The sequence below is a fragment of the Gracilinanus agilis genome, chromosome 6 (genome assembly GCF_016433145.1).
Source record: "Gracilinanus agilis isolate LMUSP501 chromosome 6, AgileGrace, whole genome shotgun sequence".
Lineage (NCBI taxonomy): Eukaryota > Metazoa > Chordata > Mammalia > Didelphimorphia > Didelphidae > Gracilinanus > Gracilinanus agilis.
The window spans coordinates 18,943,193-18,970,411 of NC_058135.1; the positions used below are offsets into that span (position 1 = coordinate 18,943,193).

Here is a 27,219-nt window from a genome sequence, read left to right on the forward strand (position 1 = left end):
TCTCTCTCTCTCAATCTCTCTCTCTCTCTCTCTCTCTCTCTCTCTCTCCCTTTCCTTCCTCCTTCTTTTCCTCCCTCCCTCCCTTTCTCCCTATTCCTTCTTCCCTTCCTGCCTCCTTCCTTCTTTCTTTTCTCTCCTCCTCTTCCCTTGTGTCCTAGTATCAATTCTAAGACACAAGAGCAGCAAGAGCTAGGCAATCAGGGTAAAATGACTTGCCCAGGGTCACATAGCTAGGAAGTGTCTGAAGTCAGACTACATGTACTCAGGTCCCCCTGACTCCGGGCCTTTCACTCTGTCCACTGTACTACTTAGCTTCCCTTCAACCCTTCCTTTTTGAGTTAGGGCAAAGGAGTTTTGGAGAAATTAAGTGATTTGCCTAAAGTCAGAGAGATAGTTTATAATAAAGCTAGGATTCAAAACCAGGTCCTCTGCCCTTTAAGCCAACTCTCATTCCTCTGAGCTAGATGCTTCTCCAAACACCTTCCTCTCCTCCGATTGCAAGTACTGTCTAGGTCACTCCCCAGAGAGGACCAACAAAACCTATGCCACAAGATTTACCTTTTGTTTTCCTGGTGATTTTCAGTGTGACTACACAAACACTGGCTTCTCCTCACATCTCTGGCACCTCTAACACTTCTGAGAGTAGGAGGATCTCATTCCTGATTCCATTTGGAGAAAAGGGACTGAAATATGACACTAGGACAAAACAACCAGCCTAGAGCCTCTGAGGGGCCTTTCCTAACTAGCTAAATAATGATCCAGGGAATGCTATCATAGAATCAAGGGGAAGAAAGCAGGGCATTCTCTTTGTTTTTTTAAGCCCACTCCAATAACTGAAGAGGCAGTTTCAGTGAAAGGTTTGTTAAGCAAAGTATTTGGGTATATCCATCTCCCAATTTTGAGCATCTTCTTTTTTCATTTAGATTTTTTATTTTAATAAATTCACGCATAAGTTTTCCAAAGTTATATGATCTATATTGTCTCCCTCTCTTCTTCTCCCCCCACTCCCAGAACTAACAAGCAATTCAATCTGGGTTATATATGTATTATCACTCAAAACATATTTCTATATTATTCATTTTAATAAGTGAATAATCTTATAAAACTAAAACCTCAAATCATATACCCAAATAAACAAGTGATAAATCATATGTTTTCATCTGCATTCTAACTCCAACAGTTCTTCCTCTGGAAGTGGACAGCATTCTTTTTCATAAGTCCCTCAAAATTGTTTTGGATCATTGCATTGCTATTAGTAGCAAAGTCTATCATATTTGATTGTTCCACAATATTGCAGTTACTGTGACAATGTTCTCCTGTTTCTACTTATTTTACTCTACATCAGTTCAAGTAGGTCTTTCCAGCTCTTTCTGAAATCCTCCAGTTCTTCATTCCTTATAGTATAATAGTATTCCATCAGCATCATATACCACAATTTGTCCAGTCATTCCCCAATTGAGGGATATCCCTTTAGTTTCCAGTTCTTTGAATTTCGAGCATTTTCACTGGCTGCCCCCTATGCCTAGAACCCTCTCCCTCCTTACCTTTGCCTCTTGGATTCCCTGACTTCCATCAAGTCTCAGCTAACTCTTCCCTTCTGCAAAAAAAAATCTTCCCATTGGAAGGGTCTGGAGTCAAATGTGGCCTCAAACGCTTCCTAAGTGTGTGACCCTGAGCAAGTCACAACCCCAGTTGTTTAGTCCATATTCTTCTGCCTTGAAACTGAGACTTGTTTCAATTCTAAGACAGAAGGTAAGAGTTTTTTTAACAAAAGGCTTTCCCAGTCCTCCTTAATATTTGTGCCCTCCTTCTGAGCTTGTCTCCAATTTACTGCATTTCTTGTTTGTACATAACTGTTTACATTGTCTCGCCCATTAGATTGTGAGGGGGGGGCACAGTTAGATAGTTCAATGGAATGAGAGTCAAGACCAGAGGCAAGAAGTCCTGGATTCAAATCTAATTTTAGATACTTCCTAGCTGTGAGACCCTGTGTAAGTCACTTAGCCCCCATTGTCTAGTCCTTACCACTTACCAAAACACAGCATTTATTCCAAGGTGGAAGGTAAGGGTTAAAAAAAGATTGTGAGCATGGAAGAGAATATCTTCTCACTTTCTATGTATCTCTAGAACTTAACTCAGTGTTTGGAATAGAGTAGGTGGTTGATAAATGCCTGTTGACTTGAATGGGTGCCTATGCCCTGCTTCTTCCTTTATTAAGCAGATTTCACTTGACTAACACTTCTAGAAGTTGTTTCTGTATGTCTTGGGCTTTTAGGTCTTCTGCTTCATTATGATTTTTCTGGAGAGACAAGATCAAAACAGCAAATATCCCCCTAAATGAGATGGGGGATTTCCTTCCTCATCATTGGGGAATTTGCCAACATCTACATTCTTTGGACTGTACTCTACCACAATCATCCTCCCAGGAAACTTCATCACCAATAAATTCAACATTCTTCAGATTGCAACAGCTTTAGTCCATATAGTTCATCAGTAAGTTCATTAGCCTCTGCTTCTCTAATTGGTGGGCTAGAAGGCGGAGCAAAGAAGGTCTCTTAAAGTTTCCATTGGAAGAGGGGTCCCAGGCCAACATATCTTCATTTCCCATCAGCTGCACTCTTTCCACAGGATTCTACCTTCCCCTAATACAAGGTGCCTTCTTCCCCAGCCCTCCCACCCACCCCCAAGCCCTTTCCAGCTTTGTTGTGTGTTATCCCCATCCATTAGATTGTAACTTCCTTGAGGGAAGGGATTATCTTTTTTCTTATTTATATCCTCAGTGCTTAACACTGTGCCTGGTTAACTGACCGACTGGAAGCATTCTAAAGTTTCACCTTCCCCTTTCACACACCCCCACACCCCGCTACACACAGACACACAAATTATAAGAAAGCATTTTAAAATTACATTAGTCAATCCATAATTGACAAATGGTCAAAGGATATGAATAGGCAATTTTCAGATGAAGAAATTAAAACTGTCTATTCATATGAAAAAAATGCTCCAAATCACTATTGTCTAGAGAAATACAAATTAAAAAAACTCTGAGGTGCCACCTCACACCTATCAGATTGGAAAATGTAACAAAAAAGGAAATGATAAATGTTAGAGGGGATGGAGCTGTAAAATGATACAACCATTTTGGAGAGCTATCTAGAACCATGCCCCAAAGGCCATAAAACTGTGAATACCTTTTGACCCAGAAATACCACTACCAGGTCTTACCCAAAAAGATCAAAGATAGAGAGAAAGGACATACTTGTATAAAAATATTTAGAGCAGTTCTTTTTGTGGTGGCAAAAAATGAAAATGAAAAAATATTTATCATTGGGAATAGCTGAACAAGTTGTGGTATGTGATTGATTGTAATGGAATACTACTGTGTCATAAGAATGATGAACAAGATGATCACAAAAAAAGTTGGAAATACATATATGAAGTGATACAAAATGAGGTGAGCAGAAGCAGGAAAATATTGTACAAGGTAGCAGCAAGATTGTATGATGATCAATTGTAAATGATTTAACTATTACCAGCAAGGCAAGGACCAGGGACAGCTCCAAGGGCTCATGACAAAAAAAGGCTATCCATTGCTATAGAAGGAATAGATTGAAGCATACCATTCTTCATTTCATTTCCTCTATCAATTTTCCTTTCATATAAGTCATGTTTATCTTCTTTTAAAACATGAGAAACATTGGAACTATGTATTGTATGATAACACATGTACAACCTATATCACATTACCTGCCATCTTGGAGAAGGGGAAGGAGTGAGAAGGAAGAACAGAACATGAATCACAAAATGCCAGAAAACAATTATTAAAAATTGTACATTTATGTAAAAATAATAATTTGAAAAATTAATTACTTAGTCTGAAGTCTTTAGACTAATTTGAAAGAGAAACCTTATCAGTCTTTCTTTAACTCTAAATGTAAAAATAATGCCCTGCTTCCACCTCTCCAGACTATCCCAAGAAATATTCCTTTCTGAAGTAGATGGGTGATAAACAAGAGCCAGGGACCCTGGGTTGATCCATCTTAACTGAATTAGGGTAATTATTAGGGTAATTATCAGACTAGGAATGGGAAGATGTCTCTTTGATTACTTTAATAAATGGAAGTATCTCTTAAATTCACCTTTGACCAGAGAGAGAGATAATCCTGAATGGGGAGAGTCTGAGAGGTTGAATGGTCCTAGGGGAAATGATTCTCCATGAGATTCTCAGAGTTAAATGACTAATTTTTTCTTTGATAAAGAAAACATGTTACCTATTTTATCTCATTCTGGAATTTTATTTATTGTCTGGGAATATAACTAAAACTTCAAAATGACTTGAGTTAGAGAGAGACTTTCGGAATCATAGGGTGATTCAGTCCAGTTTCTCTCCCTCCCTACCTCCCTCCCTCTGTGTCTCTTTCTCTCTTTCTCTATCTCTCTCTCCCTCTTCCTCTCTCTTCTCCCTCCCTCTTTCCCCCTCTCTCTGTCTTTCTCTGACTCTCTGTTGCAACAGAAATACTGAGATTAGAATAATCAAAATTAACTTAAAAGACTTCTGAAAGGCTTATCCCTAAAATTCAGAGTACAAGATTTTCTTCCTCTCTGTTAAACCCTTATGACTTCTGCTAACCCCTCTGACATTTGTCATGGATGCCTCTTCTCCCTTTGGCATCTCCTTGCCTCCATTCTTCTTGCATTACCATAGGTTTTTGTTGGGTTTTTGTTTGTTGATGCACTCTTTTAATCATTTTCATTTTTAACATTTCTAGAGCCCCTTCAATGATTCCTGCACCTTTCTCCCTGTCGAGGAGTAAGTACAGAAAAGCAAAATAAATTAATGCAAGGGCCACATCTAAAAATATTTATCTCATTTTACACATTTCTGTGCCCAAATAGAGCTCTGTTTTTGTTCCAATTGTTTTTGGCTTAGGTCAAGGGGATAAAGCTGGAAGGGATCCTGGTGGTCATCTAACCCCTTCATTTTATATTTTACTGAGGCCCAGAATGCTGAAATCAGGCGATCTGGGAGGAACATAAGAGATCTAGTAATCATAGTAAAATTAATAAACAAACTGAGGCATAGAGGCAATTGGAGTTCAGTTCCAGCTTCAAATACATACTAGTTGTGTGACCCTGGGGAAGACATTTAACTTTTTTCACATCTATAAAATGGAGATAATAATAATACTTCCAGCATTGTTGGGAGAATCAAATGAGATGATATTTGTAGAGCACTTAGCATAGTGCTTGGCACATAGTAATTATTATAAAAGGCTTATTCTTTTCCTCTTTTTATTTATTTAAGGTCACACACAAGAACCCAGGTTGTCTGATACTATGTCCTAGCATCATGATGTCAAGGTTCTAGAGTTAGATGAGACCTTACAGTCTACCTTACAGAGGAAGACCTAAAGTCTAAAGAGTTTAAGTCATTTGCCCAATGTTGAGCCTGGACTTGAATAAAGGTCTTGTGATTTTGTTTAGTGGTCCCATGATTCAGTGCCCAAGTTAGTTAGCACCCTAATTTGCCTTCCATTTCTTCATCCTTAGAAACCTCTTCTCTCACAATCAAATAACTCAAAAATAGCCATAGAGAAAATCTGTTTACAAATCACCAAAACAGCACAAATCTAGGGTTGATTAGAAAGTAGTAAGTTTATGAATCTATCCAGTATTAAGAGTGATGAAAAATAAAGGGGGGGGGAGTCAGGAATCTAGATAATGCCCATTGCCCCTGCAAGTCTTTTCTGGGAGAAGACAAGAGAGAAGGTATGAATATGACAACCACTATTCCTTAGCCTCCTTGGATTCCTTATGGCCTAAACCAAAATCAATAAATCCTCTTAGGGGAAAATGGGAAAATCATTGTCCCTTTGATTTTGCACAGGCACTTTCCTTAACTGGTCACATCCAGGCTAGAAATAATTGTATACAAACAGAATAATTTACATGGACTCATTGTTTTCCTTTTTCCTGAATTATTCTGTTTCCAACTTTCTTGGACACTAAATTACATATAATAAAAAAATAAATAAATTGCATGTATGTAAGCAGACACATAGAAACAGAGTATATAATTTTGAGTCAGAACCTGTATTAAAATGTTAGCTCAGGTATTTCTATCTGGGTGACCCTGGGCAAATATTTTTTCAGTAATTTTTTCTCCTATAGAAGCAATTTTTAACATTTGTTTTTATCACATTTTGAGTTCTAAATTCTTCCCCTCCCTTCTTTCCTACCCATGTAGGTTATGCATGTGTTATCATGTAATATATATGTATGAATGTATTCCATGAAGTCATGTATCACTAAAAAAAACTTGAAGAAAATAAAGTGAAAATGGTATACTTCAATCTGCCTTCTGACTCCCTCAGTTATTTCTCTAGCAGTGAATAGCATTTTTCATCATGAGTCCTTTTAAATTGTCTTGGATTATTGTCTTGCTGGATAATAGCTAATACATCCAAAGTTGATCATTATACAATATTGCTGTTACTGTATACATTGTTCTCCTGATTCTGCTCACTTCACTTTACATCAGTTCATATAAGTTGTTCCAGGTTTTTTCTGAAGTCATCCTGTTAATCATTTCTTATAGCACAACGGTATTGCATTACAGTCATATACCTCAACTTATTCAGCCATTCCCCCACTGATGGACAGGAAAGGATATTTTCAAGTCAGTAAACTAAAGAGGAATTAATATGAAAGATCAAGGTGGTACATGGAATACTGGATCAGGAAGACCTGAGTTCAAAGTTAGTCATTTACCAGCTCTGTGAAAGAAAGACAAAGAAACAAAGACACCTTCCATATCATTTCCAGCTTACTATCATGGTTTCCTGCAATCATAGCTATGAATTCATTGCCTGAGAAGATTTGTATTTAAGTTTTATTTTGTAAAAATGAGTAAATATATGTTCTTCAGCTTGACCCTCCTCCCAGCCAGGGTGACTGTGTTGGCAAATAGGGAACATAATTATGAGATCTGTCTCCATCTTGGTGTGTCTCTGTCTAATTTCCTCCCTTTATTTTTACTCTGTGGCATTGAAGAAATGAAACTTCTAAATGTGTAATTCAATAGTTAAGCTCAATAATTCAAGAAAAAAATGCCTTTTAAACTAACAGGAAAAAAATCCAAGCATTTATTAAGCACTCTCAGTGTGCCAGGCACTATGCTATGCGCTTTATAGACATTATCTGATTTGATCCTCACAAGAACCCCAGGAGGTAGGTGCTAGTTACTATCCCAATTTTATAAATAAGGAAACAGGCAAATAGGTTAAGTGACTTGCCCAGGTTCACACAGCTCCTAAGAGTCTGAGGTCACATTTGAACTCAGTGATTCTTGACTCCAGGCATAGCAGCTCATATACCTTCCCACCTAGCTGTCCCTAGAAAGCAAATAAATACTTACGGAATGGAGATTCAGAATACAGGAAAACAAATCCAGGAAGAGAAGGCAATGAGAGAAGGAACATCAGCAATCACCAGCTCATTTTGGGCCCTTCAGGAGTCACTGTCCTTTCCCAGTGTTCCTGAGGAGCTCCCAATCCCCAGCCTATCTGTCAAGCATGGCCTCAGGGTTTAGCTCTTTTGTCCCTCTCCAGTCAGGGACAGCAGCCTTGCACAAACTCTCAAAAGCTGCTCCCTTCTCTGAGACTTTAATTTGCCTCCCCCTCCCTTAGGCAGGACTAACTTCTTGATCATTGAGAAGAGGAATGCTGAACAATTTCTATCCTGACCAATAGTGGTCCCTCTCCATCTTCTTAGCAACACCAAAGGGGCTACATTAGTAAGATTATGTCAAAGATGACCGCTATAGAAAAATATTCCTTCCCCCCACCAAATATTTCTAAACCCTGACTGATAGCCACATAATCTCAAGATAGCAAAAAAATGTCCCTTGGATCCTTTCTACTCTCATGGGAACTACTAAGGAAGAGTCTTAGAGTCCTAATTTCTACATATAAAATTTTAATTTCATGAAACATCCTCTGTCTTGGCTCAGCACAACAAAGAATTGGATTCTAAACTACTTGTAGACAAGGAAAGCTCCTCAAATACTATTAATACTTTAGTAAAGTGTGCCAACTGCTGGAGATTGTAGGTTCTGGGTTCAAATTTGATCTCAGACACTTCCTAGTTCTATGACCCTGGACAAGCCACTTAGCTTCCAATTGCCTAGCCCTTACCCCTCTTCTGCCTTAGAAATGATACTAAGACCTAAGGTAAGAAAAGAATGATCTAGTACACTTAGAGGGATTGGGCTATTTAATTGAGGAAAGAAAAAAAGGAGTTAACTCAAGTATTGAGATCTTTTATCTCTAACCTAGAGATATTCTGACTATCTACTGAGCCACCTAGCTGCCCCTAACTCAGGGATTGTTTTTTTAAAATGTAATTTATTTATTTTAACAATTACATACAATAACAAATTTCTACACAAGTTGTCCTAAATTATATGATTGTACTTATCTCCATCCCTCCCTTCCATTCTTCCCCCCAGTGCTGGCAGGTGAATGGATCTGTGTTTTATAAGTATTATCATGCAAAACATATTTCCATTTTGTTCATTTTTATAAGTGCAACTCAGGGGTTCTTAATCTTTTTTTAAATTAAACTTCGTTTTATTTTCATGAAATTCTTACTTCTTTCTCTCCCATTTCTTCCCCTCTCCCATTGAGAAAGCAAGAAAAACAAAACAAAAAAATGCAACGAAGCAAAACAAATGTTTGTTCTTGTCAAACTTGCTTTGTGCTATGGACATCTTTGGCAGTCTTATGGATTTTTAAAAATTGATAATTAAAGGAAATAATACATTTCAGTTAGAGACTAATGAATGAAGAAGACCAAATATTGGTTTTTTTATCTCAAAGAAAAAAAGGAATTGCGTGTGTATGTGTGTGTATGAATATTGGCATACACACTCTTTGTGGTGGCAAAAAAATTGGAAAATGAGGGGGTGTCCCTTGATTGGGGAATGTCTGAACAAATTGTGGTATATGATGGTGATGGATTGCTATTGTGCTGTAAGGAATGATGAACTGGAGAATTTCTATATGAACTGGAAGAACCTCCATGAATTGATGCAGACTGAAATGAGCAAAATCAAGAGAACATTGTACACAGAAAGTGAAACATTATGGACCCATCAAATGTAATGGACTTTATGAGAAAGAATGCTATCCAACGCTATCCACATCCAGAGAAAGAACTGTGGGAGTAGAAATGCAGAAGAAAAACATATGACTTGTCACTTGTTTATGTGGGTACATGATCTAGGGTTTGGGTTTCAAAAAATTGCTCTATTGCAGAAATGAATAATGTAGAAAAGGTATCAAGTAATAACATTTGTATAACCCAGTGGAATTGCTTATCGGCTCTAGGAGGAGGGAAAGAAGAAGCGAGAGAAAGAAAATGTGTCATGTAAACATGGAAAAATGATTTTTAAAAAATAAAAAAATAAATATTGGCATATATATGAGCAACTCTCCTACATCTCACTGAGGATATACCAAACAGGTTTAGTCTAAATAGAAGAGTGAATTAAGGTACTTAAAGTCAGAAAACCAGAGAGGAGCTTGACTCTGAAAGTTACTAATTGTGTGATCCTGGGTAAGTCACTTCAATTTCTTCTGTGAAATGAATATATTAAAGTATTGATTGAGCATTTCCAATATGCCAAGCATTAGGGGCAAAACAGTTTTTTAAAAAGGAAGATGGTCCATGCTCCTAAGAGGCTTACACTCTAAATGGGAGAGACAACATACAGCTAAAGGGTCAATGACAAGTTCCAGGGGGTCTGTAAGTTGGGTCAATAGGTTAGAGTTGTTCTGAAGGTTCTGAAAGTTCTGATGAAAGGATTCTGAAAGTATGGAAGCAAGGTAAATGGTAAATTCTGAAGGACCTTGGGACACAATGCATGGTAGATGGTAAGGTCCTCCAGCTCACTGGAAAGAATAGAACTTGGGTCCCTCAGTTGATTCCTATCCAGAGCTCTACTCTCTGAGCCTCTTTTCTGCTAAACCAATGTTTCCACAGGCTATGTACTGTGTCTCCTCCTGCTGCATTTGCTGAGAAATGCAGGGAAAAGATGAACAAAGTCCTTTCTTTAGTGCTGTCCCTTTTCAAGACATCTTTCCCCCTGAAGCCTTTTCCAAAATTCCCCATTTCTTTCAAAGATTCCACTGTTTTTCTAGTGTCCTTAATTATCCTCATTATCCAGTACCTTTCACTTTTCTTGACCCCACAAATCTAATCCGTTGCCAAGTCTTGCCATTTCTATCTTCATAAACTTGTTTCCCATCAACCTCTTCTCTAAATTCACTTTGCTACCACCTGAGTTGAAGACTTCATCATTTCTCTCCTAGATTATGGCAATAGCCTCCTAATTTTTTTTCCTTTTCTCAAATCTCTTCCCACTTCAATCCACTTTATTTATTACTGTCCAAGGGCAGATGTGACTATGTGATTCCCCTATTTAAGCATTCCAGTGGCTTCCTGTTGCTTCTGCAATAAAGTATAAATTCTTCTGTTTAGCTTTTGAAACCTTACACAATCTGGTTCCAACCAATATATTTCCAGCCTCATTGGGCATCATTTCATGCCACCACCTTCATGCTTCAATTCAACCAAAATGACCTTATCTCTGGCCACCATCTCTGGAATGCTAATATCCTCTCTCCCAAACTAACTTCTTTATAATAATAAATAAATCTACCTATCTATCTATTTGTTAATATTAACTTTATATTTTATATTGTATTTTGTTATATTTTATATTTTTGCTGCATATATCTATGTAATTATTGTCTCTCCCATCAGAATGTAAACCTCCTGTGAGAAGGGATTGTTCCAGTCTTTGTAATTGTATCCCTAGAACCTAGTACCATGCATGGCACAGAGTAGATGCTTAATAGGTCCTTGACTGATTGATCAATTGACAGACCTCCTCTCTCATCTGACTCTAGAGAGTCAACTGACTCAACTGATCCTTTTCAGAGCCAGATGTTTTCTGTGTGATGGCAATTACCTTTATCCAGTGGCCAAGGTCCTAGAATCCTCTTGGGTTCTAAACACCATCCCATCCAAGAGTGAAAGGGGCACAACCCTCATAGTCCTGGTTATGTCCAGCTTCCATGCTTTTTATAAGCCTCTTGAAGGAGACATTCAAGTTTTATACTTTTACAATCTGTGAATAAGCCACCCAAGGTTGCTATGAGGTCTGAAAAGGGTGAGATCTTAAATGGGCTTTGCTTCATATCTTACCTAAAAGAAAAGACCCTCCTGCTTAATGATGCAGATATTATATAGACATATATTTAAAGTACAGATGTTCCTAAGAGGTCAATGGACTAACATCATACAAAAATAACCAATTACTGAGGTTCCTTCCTGAATGTTGGTTAGGAAGGGAGGAAATAGGAAGATCCTAGACCTGAAAGAAGTGAAGGCTGGTAATATATGCCAAGAGGAGCATAGAAGGTAAAAAAAAGGCACTGAAAGTGGAACCTGGTGGAGGGGGTCCTGCTTTTCAGTGATTCTAGGAAGAGAAAGTGGGCCCTGTTTCCTCCTCAGTTAGCATCAGTCTCAATAGACAAGCTGAGGCCTCAAGGAATCCCTGCCATGCCATCATGTCACCTGGTTATTTCCCCAAGATCTATTCATGAAAATAAAATTAATCTTTCTAGCCCATGAATTAAACATGGATGCTTCCTGCAGAGAATTTTTAATTTTTAGTTCTATAGAAACATTCCTTTGATGGCAAAAGAAAAAAGAGCCTAGTACATTCTAAAATTAGCTTCCAAAGCTGGAAGAGTAATAGGGGAAGCAAAATCGATGAGGTTTTTTTAAAGGAAAGGAGAAGGAAATGAGAGGAAGGAAGAAAGGAAGGAGAGAAGGAAGGAAGGAAGGGAGAGAGGGAGGGAGGGAGGGAAGGAGGGAGGAGAGAGGGAGATAAAGAAGCTACTACTGATTTCTTTGTTCTTTGAAAGATGCAATTCTCCAAGGTTCAAAGGTATAGAAGTTGAAGATTGGATACAGACAACAGCATTTAGACCACTGGCTAGAATGTAGGTGTATGAGAAAGACTAATATGTAATCAGCTTAGAAAGATAGGTTGGAGCCAGTCTGTGATGTGTTTTAAGTACAGAGAAGTTTGTATTTTATCCTAGGGGCAACAGGAAGTCACTGAAACTTCTTTAGCAAAGGAATTAACATAGAACAGGAACATCAATTAGTTAGCTATGTGAAGGATGGTTTGGAGAGATCTAGAGTGAACAATATCCTAGGGTTCCTTCTCACCACCACCACCACCACCACCCCTGGACCCACTGTCAAAGTTTGGATAATTCTTCCTTGAAAGGTATTTATATTGTCCCCAAGGAGATTCAAGCCACTGGCATAACTTCCTAATTATCTAAGTACAGAATATTCAGGACAGGAGGTCTGGAGCTCCCCCTTTGACTTGTAATCACAGACTAGCAGCATGAACCACACCAGAGTCTGGGCCATCTTTCTTTTCAGAGATGGCTGATTACCTATCCTTCTATCATCCCTCCCCTTTTCTTCCCAATCTTGTGTTTCAGAGTATCTCTCTCCACTTGCACATGGGCCCCCTCAGATAAACTATCTCAGGTTCTAAGTATATTCTACTCTTAGCTCATGATTAATTTGCTTATATGTTTGTTAAATTAAAGTTCCCAGGTATCTTCCTTCCTCCCTCCCTTGCCTTCACTAGAGAAGGATTCATATGACATACGTGTGTGTGTGGTACATGTTTCCATTTATCAGTACTTTCTCTGGAAGTGGGCATCCACAGTTATTCTTCAAACAATATTTCTATTACTATATATAATGTTCTTTTGGTTCAGCACATTTCCCTCTTTATAATTTCATGTAGGTCTTTCCATTGATTTAAAAAAATTAACCTGCTCAGCATTTCTTCCAGTGCAGTAGTATTCCATCATAATATTATGCCACAATTGTTTAGTCATTCCCCAATTGATGGGTATTACCCCTCAATTTCCACTTCTTTGCTACCACAAAGAGAGTTGTTATAAACATTTTAGAATATATAGGTAGTTTTTCTTTTTCCCTGATCACCTTGGGAAACAGATCTAATAGTGGTATTGCTGGGTCAATGGGCATACAGTTTTATAACACTCTGGGCATAATCCCAGTTTGCTTTCCAAAATAGTAGGATTGGTTTATAGCTTCACTGAAGATGTATTAGTGTACCCATTTTTCCACATCCCCTCCATATTTGTCATTTTGCCCTTTTATCATTTTAACCAATATGATATAAAAATGATATCTCAGAGTTGTTTTGATTTGCATTTCTCTAATCAGTAATACTTTTTATATGGTGTTATGTAGAGGATGGCAGCATGGAATCCCTGCAAAATACAGGGTCAGCCTCACCCAGAATTCCAGGGGACCCCCCCTGGAGAACTTTGGGTGAGGGGACAGTTGAGAAGGGGTGAAACAGTTGCTTTCTGGGGGTTGAGGTGAGCGGATCACTGCTTACTGCCCCTGACTTGGGGGATTCACCTGAGAGGGCCATTGTGGCAAAAGCCATCATGGTTTCTATTTAGGAATTAGTCTGCTTAGTAGGGTTGGTCCTTACCAACATCAATACAACAATTATTTAGTGATTTAGTGATTAGAAATATTCACTATCAATGAGAGAACCAGTTTAGTTGAGTGCCCTTCACCCCCTCCTGTGGGGGAGAAGGGCAGCTTCAACCTAACAGATCAGGGTCACCTTTTCCTTATCTAAAACCTTAATTACCCCCTCTAGCTTTTCCCTTTGCTTCTTAATATAAGCTTTACCTTCAATATCTGTGCCTGAGAATTATTTGGGAATACTCACTGCCCAAGTCTGGTCATCTAGCTTGAATCCTTGTCAGCTGTCTGCTCACAACATTTAAATAATTAATTACTATTCAGCCCTCTATCAGACTTGTGAGGAATATAAGTTAAAGAAAAGGGGAACATCATTAGAGTTCAGCCTCAACAGACCTAGCTAGAAGTACCTCCAATTGTCTCCATTTTCTAACTAAAACCTCAACTGCTTGGGGGGAGTGGTTTGAGAGTCAGGAGTGTCTAACCCCCTCCTTTCACACTGAAGCCTGTCAGTCAGTGTTTGTGTCTTGGAGGTCACTGGCCCAGGCATAATTATCTGCTTCCCCAAAATATCTGTTATTTATCAACATAACAGTTTTGGCGAGCCAGCTAGGAGCCAAACCTAGAATCTTCTGATACTAAGGTACTTCTAGCAAGGTCTGTTGAGGCTGAACTCTAATGATGTTCCCCTTTTCTTTAACTTATATTCCTCTGGTCTCACAGGTCTGATAGAGGAATAAGTAGAAGCTAGTTATCTATATGTGAGGCTGACCCTGTATTTTGACCATGCTGCCATCCTCTACATAACAATGGCTATACATTCCTTTAATTTCTTTGTCCAAAAACTGTCTGTTTATATCTTTTGACCAGTTATCAATTGCAGAATAGCTCATATTCTTATAAATTTGACACAGTTCTCTATATAGATGAGATAGGAGACCTCTATCCGATAAACTCTCTATGAAAAATTTCCTCCAATTTTCTGCTTTCCTTCTAATTTTGGCTATATCCATTTTATTTGTACAATCCCTTTTAAATTTAATGTAATCAAAATTATTCATTTTTACCTCACATTTCTTTCTATCTCCTGTTTATTTATAAAATTCTTCTTCTATCCATAAATCCAATAGGCAATATATTGCATATTCTTCTCATTTGCTTATGATATATCCCTTTATGTCTAAGTCATGAATCTTTTTTGATTTTATGTTAGTAAATGGTGTAAGTTATTGGCTTATTAGTTTCTTTTTTTTTTAATTTTTTTTTTTATTTTAAACCCTTAACTTCTGTGTATTGACTTTTATAGGTGGAAGAGTGGTAAGGGTAGGCAATGGGGGTCAAGTGACTTGCCCAGGGTCACACAGCCGGGAAGTGTCTGAGGCCGGATCTGAACCTAGGACCTCCCGTCTCCAGGCCTGGCTCTCAATCCACTGAGCTACCCAGCTGCCCCCCGGCTTATTAGTTTCTACTGGACTGCTTTCAGTTTTCCCAATAATTTTCACCAAATAATGAATTCTTATCAATGCATTTACTAGTCAGGCAGAGCACATAAGGCAAAGACAGATTTTTATCAGCCTTTATTCAATAAGAAAACCAAACAGAGAATTGTTCCTACTATGTAACAGGATACATAGAAGATGAATGGCAAAAATAGTGGTAAGGTTCTATTTGGAATAGGCATAGAATAATATAATGTTTATAATAATATTAATGTCTATAAAGATCTCTCAAATATATTACCTCATAGTATACTTGTCAGATCTCTGGGAAAAGAAAGACTTTAAAACCAAGCAAGAGTTAGAGAAAATCACAAAATGTAAATTAAATGGTTTTGATTATATTAAACTAAAAAGTTTTTGTACAAACAAAAACAATGTAGTCAAAATCAGAAGGGAAACAACAAACTGGGAAAAAAATCTTTATAACGAAAAACTCTGACAGGGGTCTAATCACTCAAATATACAAGGAGTTAAAGCAATTGTATAAAACATCAAGCCATTCCCCAATTGATAAATGGGCAAGAGACATGAATAGGCAATTTTCAGGTAAAGAAATCAAAAGTATCAATAAGCACATGAGAAAGTGTTCCAAATCTCTAATAATTAGAGAAATGCAAATCAAAACAACTCTGAGGTACCACCTCACACCTAGCAGATTGGCTAAAATGAAAGAAGGGGAGAGTAATGAATGCTGGAGGGGATGTGGCAAAATTGGGACATTAATGCATTGCTGGTGGAGCTGTGAACTGATCCAGCCATTCTGGCTGGCAATTTGGAACCATGCTCAAAGGGCTATAAAAGAATGTCTGCCCTTTGATCCAGCCATACCATTGCTGGGTGTGTACCCCAAAGAGATCATAGATAAACAGACTTGTACGAAAATATTTATAGCTGTGCTTTTTGTGGTGGCAACAAATTGGAAAAGGAGGGGATGTCCTTCAATTGGGGAATGGCTGAACAAACTGTGGTATATGCGGGTGATGGAATACTATTGTGCCAAAAGGAATAATAAACTGGAGAGACCTCCAGGAACTGATGCAGAGCAAAAGGAGCAGAGCCAGAAGAACATTGTACACAGAGACTGATATACTGTGGTAAAATTGAATGTAATGGACCTCTGTACCAGCAGCAATACAATGACCCAGGACAATTCTGAGGGATTTATGGTAAAGATGCTACCCACATTCAGAGGAAGGACTGCAGGAGAGGAAACATATAAGAAAAACAACTGCTTGAACGCAAGGGTCGGGGTGGACGTGATTGAGGGTGTGGACTCAAAACTACCACACCAATGCAACTACCAACAATTTGGAAATTGGTCTTGATCAAGGACACATGACAAAACTAGTGGAAATGCGCATCGGCCATGGGTGGGGGGAGTGCGGGGGGGAGGGGTAAGGGGAAAGGAGGAGCATGAATCAGGTAACCATGTTAAAAATGTAGATTAATAAATGTTAAAAAAATAATAAAAAAAATATTACCTCATTTGTCCTCACAATAACAATAAGCAGGTAGGGTAAGTATTATTATCCTCACTTTCCAGATAAAGAAATTATAGATTAGAAAAGAGATTCCTCTATGTCCAAAGGGCTATAAAACTGAGCATACCCTTTGATCTGGTAATGCCAGATACTGTGTCTGTATCCCAAAGAAAACATAAAAAAGAGGAAAGGACCTACTTGTATAAAAACAATTATAGCTGCTATTTTTGTGGTGACAAAGAATTGGAAATTGAGGGGATGTTCATCAGTTGGGGAATAGCTGAACAAATTGTGGCATATGTGAGTAATGGAATATTATTGTGCTATAAGAAATAAGCAAGATGATTTCAGAAAAAGTTAGAAAGATTTGCAAAAACTGATGCAAAGTGAGATAAACAGAACTGGGAGAACATTATACACAATAACAGCAATATCGGATGATTATTATTTGTGAAAACTTGGTTACTCTCAGCAATGCAGTGATCTAGGACAATCTTAAAAGACATATGACTCAGAGAAAGAACTGTTGTAGTCATCTTTCACATCAGTGTATTTTTGGTTTTATTTTGGAGTTTTGGTTATATATGAGTTTGCTCTTACAACAATGACCAACATGGAAGTGTTTTGCATGACAATAAAAATAAAATTATAAAATAAAATATTGACTTGAATAAAGAAATAAATCACATGCTTTTTTTTAAAAAGAGAGAGATTCCTTGACTTCATTTCTATCTTTAACATCCTAAGATTATGATGTGTCCAAGGTCACATAGCTAGTATGTGTTAATACTAGGATCCAGGTCTCCTCTCTCTGGGACTAGTATTCTTTTCACATATACCTCACTTCTCCCAATTTAGCACTAAGTGATTTTATTTGACCTTTTAAACACTTACCTTCTTTCTTAGAATTGATTTGGAGGCAGAAGAGCTGTAAAGGCTAGGCAATTAATAGTTAAGTAAAAGTATAGATCCATTTTAAAAAAAAAAGTAAAAGGTTCTGTCCTTGGTGCTAGACTCAAAAGTGACAAAAGACTTAGGGCTTGCCCTGGAGAAGTTTGCAGTTCTTTGGACAGGTAGACATGTAAAAAAATGAATAAATAACTCCTGCTTTTCATCCTACTCCAAAAGTCCCTATTTGTGTGTTATATGTGGGTGTGAGGATCTATGAGATCATTTATCAGAGGGGACACACTGCAGATGACCAATGTTCTGTGCTTTGATCCAGGTTTTTGGGTGGCCATGTCACATTCCCTGTGATACACCCCTCAGGGAAAGTACTGAAAGTCCCAATCATTGTGAGTTATCTTCTCTCAGGGGGCATCTTCTTAAGCGAAATGTTGCCACCATTATCCACTTTGGAATTTCCCAGAGTGGAAGATAAGAACCAGGACTGATGGGCACTGGATGTCATAGAACCACAGCCAGCCAACCAGGTCAGGCATGGGTTGCTAGCAGTGCCAAATGTCTAATGATTTTTAAAATCACATAATGCAAGGGCAGCTAGGGCACCAAGTCTGTAGTCAAAAGAACCTGAGTTCAAATTTAGCCTTGGACCCTGGGTAAGTCAGTTAACCTCTGTTTGCCTCAGTATATTCATCTGTAAAATGGGAATAATAACTGAGTTGTAAGGATCAAATGAAATATTTGTAAAGCACATAGTAGACCCTTAATAAATGCTTGTTTCCTTCCTTTCTTCTTTTTTTCCTTTGCAGATCAGCAACTGTTGCACAATTTATAGTCTTAAAGATTACCATGGATTACTGAAGAGTTAAGTGAGTTGTCCAGAGTAGTGGGATTTGAATCCATCATTTCTGGACTCTGAGGCTAGCTTGCTATCCACTATATCATGTTGCTTCTCACCTTGTATGCAGTAGGTCATAAATAAATGCTTATTGAACTAAGTTCAGTGCAAAAGAGAAACACTATTCTTCCATACCAATCCTCATCTGCCATGGACTCAAGACTCTGCCATCTTGGTTGCTCCTATCTGGACACTCTCCAACTTATTTATCAGTGTCTTTGCTAAAATGGGATTCCTAGAATTCAACAGAGTATGGAAATGACTCATTAGGAAGAGAACCCTCTTTCCCTACTCTCACCTCAGTCAAGCTGGTAATAGAAATCTGAGAGGAAGTGAGGTATAGGTGGAAAGGGCCTGGAATTAAAGTAAGTCGAATTCAATTTCCATTTCTTCTATTTGTGTAATTTGGTGAAAGTTACTTCAATTATATATTTGGGCCTTTGTTTCTTCAATTGTAAAATGCAGAAGTTAATCATATCTAAGAGTTGTTTTTATAGATCTCTAAGTTGAGATCTATAAAGTTTGCCATAGGCTCTCTCTAATGATGTCCAGCTTCCTAGATATTTTGGAGCTTTCTTATCGTATACCTGGATGGTGAGAACACTGTATAAGTAAAGAGATAAGCAAAGAGTGCAATGTCAGAAGCTCAAAGAAGTTTAGGTGGAGAGAGAATGCAAAGAAAAGTTACAAGTTTAGTTAAATGTGGATGCCATATGTCAAAACCAATGGCTCAACCAGCCTGTCATGTCATGCTGGGCCCAAATAGCTTTTACCTTTTTTAAAAAAAACTCTTTTGTCTTAAAATCAATATGAAGTATCAGTTCCAAGGCAGAAGAGCAGGAAGGGCTAGTTAATTGGGGCTGTGACCTGTCCAGGGTCCAGTTAGGAAGGGTCTGAGGTCAAATGTGAACCCAGGACCCTCCATCTCCAAGGCTGGTCCTCTATCCACTGAGCTACCTTGTTGCTGCCCCATCCACTTTTTAAAAATTAATCTGCGGGGGGTGAAGGGGAAAGTAGGAGCATGAATCATGTAACCATGTTAAAAATGAATATTAATAAATGTTTAAAAAAATAAAATTAAATAAAATTTTAAAAAAATTAATCTGAAAGGAATTATTTATTGGGCAGCTAAGTGAGTTTGGGATATTCTCTCTCACATAGAGAATATCCCAAATATTTTTACTGTTTGTGTGTGTGTTTTTTTAACTAAAATATATTAAAGATTAAATAAAACATGACAACAGACACATGAGAACATGGGGATTTGGTGGGGAACAAGAAAACAGTTTATCTTTTCCATCTTCACAGCTAAACTTAAAATTCCACACACCATCCTCCACCCCCTTAAAATTCATGTGGCACATGGACAGGAGAAGGTACAGGTCAGAAGCAATGTTTAAATTGCTTTTAAATGTGACTTATGCACAATAACTGCAAGTTCAAAATGATCCCCAGCAAGAAAGGATTTGAGGACTTCAACATAAAAAGAAAACAGACACACAATGCTCCACTGTGGAGGGCAAGACTACCTACCAGCCAAGATACACATTTAAAAAGGTTAAAAGAGTCTGGCTTACAAAGTTGAACCTCAGTTTATACTTCGTACAGTCTTGGGTTCAGGCTGCATGCTCCAAATTGATATATCTGATTTTTGCAGCAGCTCTGAACATAGAATGGGATGGTTTTCAAAGAAAAGTTTATTTCATTCATAAAATGATTCATCTTTTGTGGGAGGAGTCCAAAAGTGAGAACATAAAAAATGAAGTGAAGAGAATGTTTCTGCTGCTTCAGTATCTGCTGATATACAGCAGATGCTCAAGATCAACTGACTCTTCAGAGTGGAACAAGAGGAAGAGACAGTGGATAAAAAATTCGAGTCCAAAGACTTGTGCTTGAATCCTGATACTTATTAGCTATGCTTTTATTGTGTCATCATTGAATGACTGTTACTATCATTCTTCTTTCTTCTCCTTGTTCTTCCTCTTCTTCCTCCTCCTCTTCTTCCTCCTCCTCCTCCTCCTTCTTCTCTTTCCCTTACCTTAGAATCTATATTTTTATTGGTTCCAAGGTAGAAGAGCAGCAAGGACAAGGCGATGTGGGTTAAGTGACTTGACCAGGGTCACACAGCTAGGACAATTCTGGGGTCGGATTTGAACTCCCATGTCCAGATCTGATACTGTATTCAGTGAGCCACCTAGCTACCCCATCTAGTTTCTTTCAAAGTTCACTTCAAGAATCATTTTCTACAAAAGGCTTTTCCTAGTCCCTCTCTTCTATCAATTAGTGCCTAACCCTCTCCAATTATTATATCATTTATTTTGTATATATTATTCATCTGTATACTATTGTTTCCCTTGATAAACTATAAACTTTTTCCGTTTTTTATCCCCAGTTCCAAGCATAGAACTGACATGTAGTAAGTGTTTGCCAATGGATTATTTGAATCCTTCTGAAAGACTCACATGAGTCTTACCCAAACCCATTATTTTCCAAGGAGGAAGAGCAATAAAGCCATGTTCCCTCAATCAGTACCCATTTATTAAGTATGCTGTGTGAAATGTACTATATGAGGGAATGTAGAGAAATAATTAAGGCAGGCACTTGCCTTCCATTAAGGGAGTTGACCTGTACAGAGATGATGAAAATCAGTTGTGCTGTGGTAAATGTTTGTTTAATAGTCAGCTCTCTGGCTATGCATTATGCATTTTAAAATCAAATCTATGTTATTAATATTTTCTCCATTATTTTCTTAAGTCTAGACAATCAACAAAACATCAAGCCCAGATCTATAATATTTGCCAATTTCTGAGTGAAACTTTTAACAATCAAGGTTCTAAAACCAGCACACCCCTGGATAACTCAAAACAAAGTGAATATTTAAGAGGTACAAGCACAGGACTATGAAGTTTCTAAGAAAGGAGGGCATCTCTGAACTAAGCCTTGAATGATGCATAACCCATCCCTTAAAGTCCACTTGTATGGGACTCTCCTCACTAGTAGAGATTGATTACTCAATACTCCACATTGATATGAAAGGTGGAGTTGGTTGAGAGCCTGGGAGGAGATTTTGGTCTTCTGGCTTCCAGTTTCAGTTAAAAAAAAAAAAAGTGGTTTTAGAACCTCTTCAGATCTCTGAAGGAAGAGAAAAATTCTGGACAAAAGCCAATATGTAAAAGATCCGGCATCTCCATCATGTCCCTATCCTTAGCTTGATACTCTAGAGCAGGGGTCAGCAACCTTTTTGGCTGTGAGGGCCATAAGTGCCACATTTTTTAAAATGTAATTTTGTGAGAGCCGTACAGTGCTCACAGTGCGCTCCTGTAACAGCGCCTGAAAAAAAATGGACTTTATGGCTCCCGCAGAAAGAACCATATCTGGCCCTCAAACGAGCCAGATATGGCTCCAGAGCGATGCCTACTCTAGAGATTTCAAGGAATTTCCCCTTGAGGGAAATCTTCCTTTATTTTTTCTTGATTGAGTTGAGTTACCTGGCTCCCAAAGGAAGAGCTCATTCACTCTGGGCATTGTTTTCCATATTATCTCATCTGTACACCTTCTCTGTCTTCTATTTGGTTATCAGCTTGGATCGACAGCTTTACTTGCCATTTCCTAAGTGTTTTCATTGTGGAACTAACATTTACTGGGAAAGGAGTCAAGCCTTGGAGTCAACCTCCATTAAGTCCAATCAGGAGCCCTGCTTGAACCTCAAAGATTGTTCTCCTAGACTATAAAGATTTAAGGAGAAAGACTGACATAATTCTAGCCCAGTACCCTGTCTCTGAGAAGAGCAGACTAGCCAGCCTCTGGTCCTACCATCCTACTTCCCCCCTGGACAAGATCAAAGTCTACCCTGGAGACGGATGGGTGGAGGAGTCACATCGAAACAGCCTCCTGTGGATACAGATAACCTACCTGGGAAGAACATATCACATTCCCTTACAAATGAGTTGAATTTCAACTGACATACTACTGGATCACAGGGTTTGGAGGTAAGGGTGGATCGGGGCGGATTTGAGGCATATGGAATGGGGCAAAAGCACAAAAAGAGGAAATCATAGAACAGTGAGTGGGATCTAGTTTTCTCTCTTGACAGAGAACATTGAAAGACAAATTTACAGAGCTAGGGGAAAAACAGATTTTGGACAACCTTAAATTGCCAGGCAAAGCAATTTGGATTTCATCCAGTAGACAGTAAGGAGCCATTAATGAACTTTGACCATTACCAGATCCAGGAAATTAATCTGGCAGGATGGACTAAGCCTATAGGCAAAAGAATCAACTGTACTATGGACATGTCTAATAGATCCTTACTAAAGAATGCAATCTAGAGCTCACTCTTGGTATCTGACCTAGGAATAGTTTAGTATTGCTAAATTTCCAAAAAGTAATATAGAACCAGTATCTGGAGGGGTTGGGGAAGTCATAAAAAGAGAAGAGAGATACAGCTTCAGCCATTATATTCTTGGAGGAATTCCTTACTGTTTTGAGTGACTTTGTAGAAGAGAAGAAAAGAGAAAGAAATAGGGAAAGGAAGGAAAAGGAAAAAGAAAGGCAGAGAAATGAAAGTATAATGTGAAATGCACGGTTTGTCTATATCAGTAGTTCCCAAACTTTTTTGGCTTACTGCCCCCTTTCCAGAAAAAATATCACTTAGCGCCCCCTGTCACATACTATCACCGCCCCCTTACAGTTAGTTATTCACTGCCCCCAAATGCACCTGTGGCCATCACTGCTTCTCTGGATCTCTGCAGCACCCACCAGGGGGCGGTGGCGCCCACTTTGGGAATCACTGGTCTATATCCTCAGTGTCTAAGAAGGGAGTGTTACATTATTTATACAAAATAACTCACAATGATACTTTTCTGCTTTAAATATAACCACTTACTTAACAATAAGGCAGAACATGTAATCATTTCAAAGGTACTTGCATTAAAGTAGGTGCATTGATAATAAAATATGTCAGAATTCAGATGTAAATCTGGATCCTTCTCACCAGCCAAGGCAAACATTATCTAGGGAAGAGAATGGCCCCTAGCAGAGAAGCATCTAGGGAAGGAAAACCATATCCTGAGAGCTCACAACTCTGCACTACGGGTTTTGATACAACTGGTCCATTCAGGAACATCCGTACCACATAATCACTTCTCTGTTAACTGCTGCTCTGCTGGGCATCACTGCTCTCCAGCTGCCCAAATCTCTCGGGTATTCCAAAGTAGTATTTAGAAGCTCAAAGAACTTACAATTATCCTTCAAAAATCATTTAGAAAGTATTACTACTTCCTCTGAAGAGCACGTCTCCTTCAAATCAGAAAACAGGAAAGAGAGGAGGGACGAGAAGAGAAGAGGAAAAGAGAGAAGGGGAGAGGAGGGGAAAGAAGAAGAGGGAAGGGGAGAAAAGGGGAGGAGGAGGGAGGGGGAAAGATGTCCAGTTTACCCCTCATGAGAGGCAGGTAAGACATTCACACAGAAAGGGGTAAATTTTTTAAAAGGGCTTGGGTTACCTACTTTAATTCCCCAGTTGAGGAAGGGATCAGTAGCTATTGCTTTTGTATTGGCTATTGTAGGAAAAGCTCACCGCAGAGACCAAGAAGCTTTCTATGACTGATGTGGGACTCCAAGGTAGAGGTCAGAAGTTGAAAAAGGGCAGGAACAAAAAGCCTCAAGGGGGTTCCGGAGCCCGGGCATCTCCTACCCATAGCACCCAACTCCATTGTTGGAATGAGGGAGGAGAGGAACAGAATGGAAGGGAGCCGCAAGTGCCTACCAAGGGAATTGCCCAAGTCTGGATCCAAGAGTGGGGAACCTGTGCAAAATAAGTGCACTGTATTCTGGGGCTTTGCATGAACTTTTTGTGGATCTGGGTTTTCACCAGAGAAAAACTTCAGGGATTAGAATGCAAGAGAATTCTAAAGAGGAGGGCAGGAATTAGTGGGGGTTAGGAATGGAGGGAGTGAGAGGTAGTGAGGGGGACAGACAAGGAAGTAAGGATGAAGAAGGATTAGCTCTGTGTGTGTGTGTGTGTGTGTGTGTGTGAGAGAGAGAGAGAGAGAGAGAGAGAGAGAGAGAGAGAGAGAGAGACCGAGAGAGAGAGACAGAGAGAGAGAGAGACAGAGAGAGAGAGACAGAGAGAGAGAGAGACAGAGAGAGACAGAGAGAGACAGAGAGAGAGCCAGTGTTCAGTTCCGCTCTAAGTGAGATCATCACTCCATCCCCTCTAAACACACACGTACTATAGCCCTCCTCCTCATTAAGTGAAATTACCAAACACAAGAGAATGTGAGCGGAACACTGCACCCAGAGGTGCCCACCCCTACAAATGGATAGACACCAACAATACTCCTCCAGAAAAGCCTAGAAATCTTGGATTGAACCACATGAACACCTCAATTCCTTCATCACTGATTTTAAAACATGCAACATCATGGGACCCCGGAGACTGTCATCCTAATCTGCCTGGAAATTAGGAAACAGGTTTAGTCAGAGGGAGGGAGAATTCCGAATTACCTACAATGAAATAAGAGACAAGCTGCAATTCAAGGCATTTGAGGGGGCCACCAAAGAACTGTTTAAGAAAATTTCTCTTGATTGAATTGGTTTGAGGATTGGGGGAGAGGGAGACCCAAATGAAGGTTCAGGAACCCCCAATCTTTGAACATCAGAAAGAAAAATCATGAAATATTTTTCCTATTGGCAAGCTGTCCTTCAACCCCTAAGGCCAGGAGGTGCTGGGTGAAAAGGAAAGGGAGCCTTCAGAAGAGATCAGTCTCCTAACTGGCAAACATTACTTGGGTTTAGTGCTTCTATTAGCCAGTACCAAGCTAGGCACTGGGGTTACAAAGACCAAAAAAAAAAAAAAAAAAAAAGTAAACAGTCCCTGCCCTCAAGGAGCTTCCATGCTATTGAGAGGGAGCAGGTCACGGACAGAGATGGGAATACATAACAGAGACAACTATAGAGATGGCACTTACCCCAGAGCAGAGTGAGCAGCTGAGCCTTGGGAATGAGGGTGAGGGAATACAGGGCCCCCAGGTGAAGCAGGGTCATTAGGATGACATTCCTCCAGACTATCCCCTGGAGGCCTGGCTGCTTTCTACTATCCCGGTCTTGTACTCCTCCAGCTGCCCATTCTAATGGGCTTTCTGTGCTCTCCTTGAGAAAGGTAGCCTTCTCTGGGCCCAGCCCGCAGGCAGCCCCCAACCCCGGCATGGCTGGGGCGGGGGGGAAGCCAGCAGCGGCGGCTGAAGCTCCAATGACCTCCTCTGGCCTCTCGGTTGGGGTTTGGGGTGTCGTTTTCTGGTTTAAATAGCAATGGCCATCTCCTCTGTTTTGGAGATGCCAAGACTTGCCTTTTTCTTTTGTATGAGCTTTAGCCAGACAGGGAGGGAGGGAGGTTGCCTACGAATACAAATCTCGAAGCTCAGCATCTGTTGCTAGTCTCCCATCCTTGCTGCTGCCGCTGCTGCTGCTGCTGCTGCTGGGTCAAGCTGATTCCGCAGAGTAATAGAGAAATGAGGGGATGGGGAATGGGGAGGGGAGGGGGAGGTTTGTGGGGAGGGGAGCAGGAGGGAGTTGTGGGAAGGGAGAAAAGAAAGAGTAGGGAGGAGGGGGAAGGAAGGATGGAGGAGAGAGAGGCAGGGAGCACACACTGAAAAGAAAGACCTAGATAGCTCTGGCCAATCAGAATGGCATGGGATGCTCTTAAAGAGAAAGCAATTTGTTCTCATCACTGCACAGCTCCCTGAAACTGAGAGGCACAAGCTTCGCCTAGGCGCCTAGGATACTCCCATTAAATCTGCAGCTCCCTTCAAAACCTAAGGCCATTGGGGACAATGGAAAGGCTGGGGCTGGGAGGGTGGAGGGTCAGTAAGAAGCGATCTTTCTGCCCTTGGTCTAAACTGAAGCCTCTCATTGGCTGGGAGGTGGGTTGGTTGAGCATCTTATTCTACTCTTGAAGTGAGATAAGCCCATCATAGGTTTCTAGATCCAGACCTGGAAGGGACCATAGCTGCCAACTAATTCAACCCTCTTACTTTACAGATGAGGAAACTGAGGCTCAGAGAGGGGAGGTGCCCTGAGCAGATTAAGCTAGGATTTAGAAGAGGACCTCTGACCCCAAATCTCACACTTTTGATGCTGGATTGCTCTATGGCAATAACTTTTGAAGGTAGCTTTAGGTGAATCCTTACAATCTTACAATCAATACTGTGTATTGGTTCCAAAGCAGAAGAGTGATAAGGGTTAGGCAACTGTGGTTGTAACTTATCCAGGGTTAGACAGCTAGGAAGTGTCTGAGATCAAATTTGAACCCAGTACCTCCTCTCTCAAAGTCTGGCTCTCAATCGACTGAGTCACCTGGGTCCTCCATAATGTGATTTTCATGGGAAGATAAGTCAAGAGCCAAACCAGAGGACTTGAGTTCAAACCTCACCTCAAACTCTTATTTCCTCCCCTGGGTCTCATTTTCTTGTAACTGAGGACAATAACTGTGTATTATACAATTTCTATCTATAAAATGAAGGGACTGAACTAACAGTTCTCTGAGGTCTTTTGCATCTCTAGGTCTTCCTGTGTTCCTCTGATCTTATGAACTCCCACATTTTAAAAATGAAGAATTTTGTTGCTCTTTTTTTCAGTCCTTCTAGTCAATCGTCTCTTTGTTAAGTGGTATGAATGATGGTCCGTTACTGGTTTTCTGGAGTTCTCATTATTCATTGCCTTGAACAGAATTTTTAAGATCTGCAAAAATTGTTTTCCTTTACAATGTGGAAATTATTGCAGAAATTGATTTTCTGGTTCTGCTTACTCAGTG

The 27,219-nt window shown here is 39.5% G+C and overlaps 1 protein-coding gene across 1 annotated transcript in view; it reads right to left on the bottom strand.

Moving 5' to 3' along the window:
- The window catches only part of SCD5 (stearoyl-CoA desaturase 5), a 76,810-nt gene extending 51,194 nt beyond the window's left edge, over positions 1-25,616 (bottom strand). The window contains exon 1 of the mRNA XM_044681301.1: positions 25,379-25,616. Coding sequence (XP_044537236.1) covers positions 25,379-25,616 — 238 coding nt within the window. The remainder of the gene's footprint in view (positions 1-25,378) is intronic.
- Between the last annotated feature and the right edge of the window lie 1,603 nt (positions 25,617-27,219).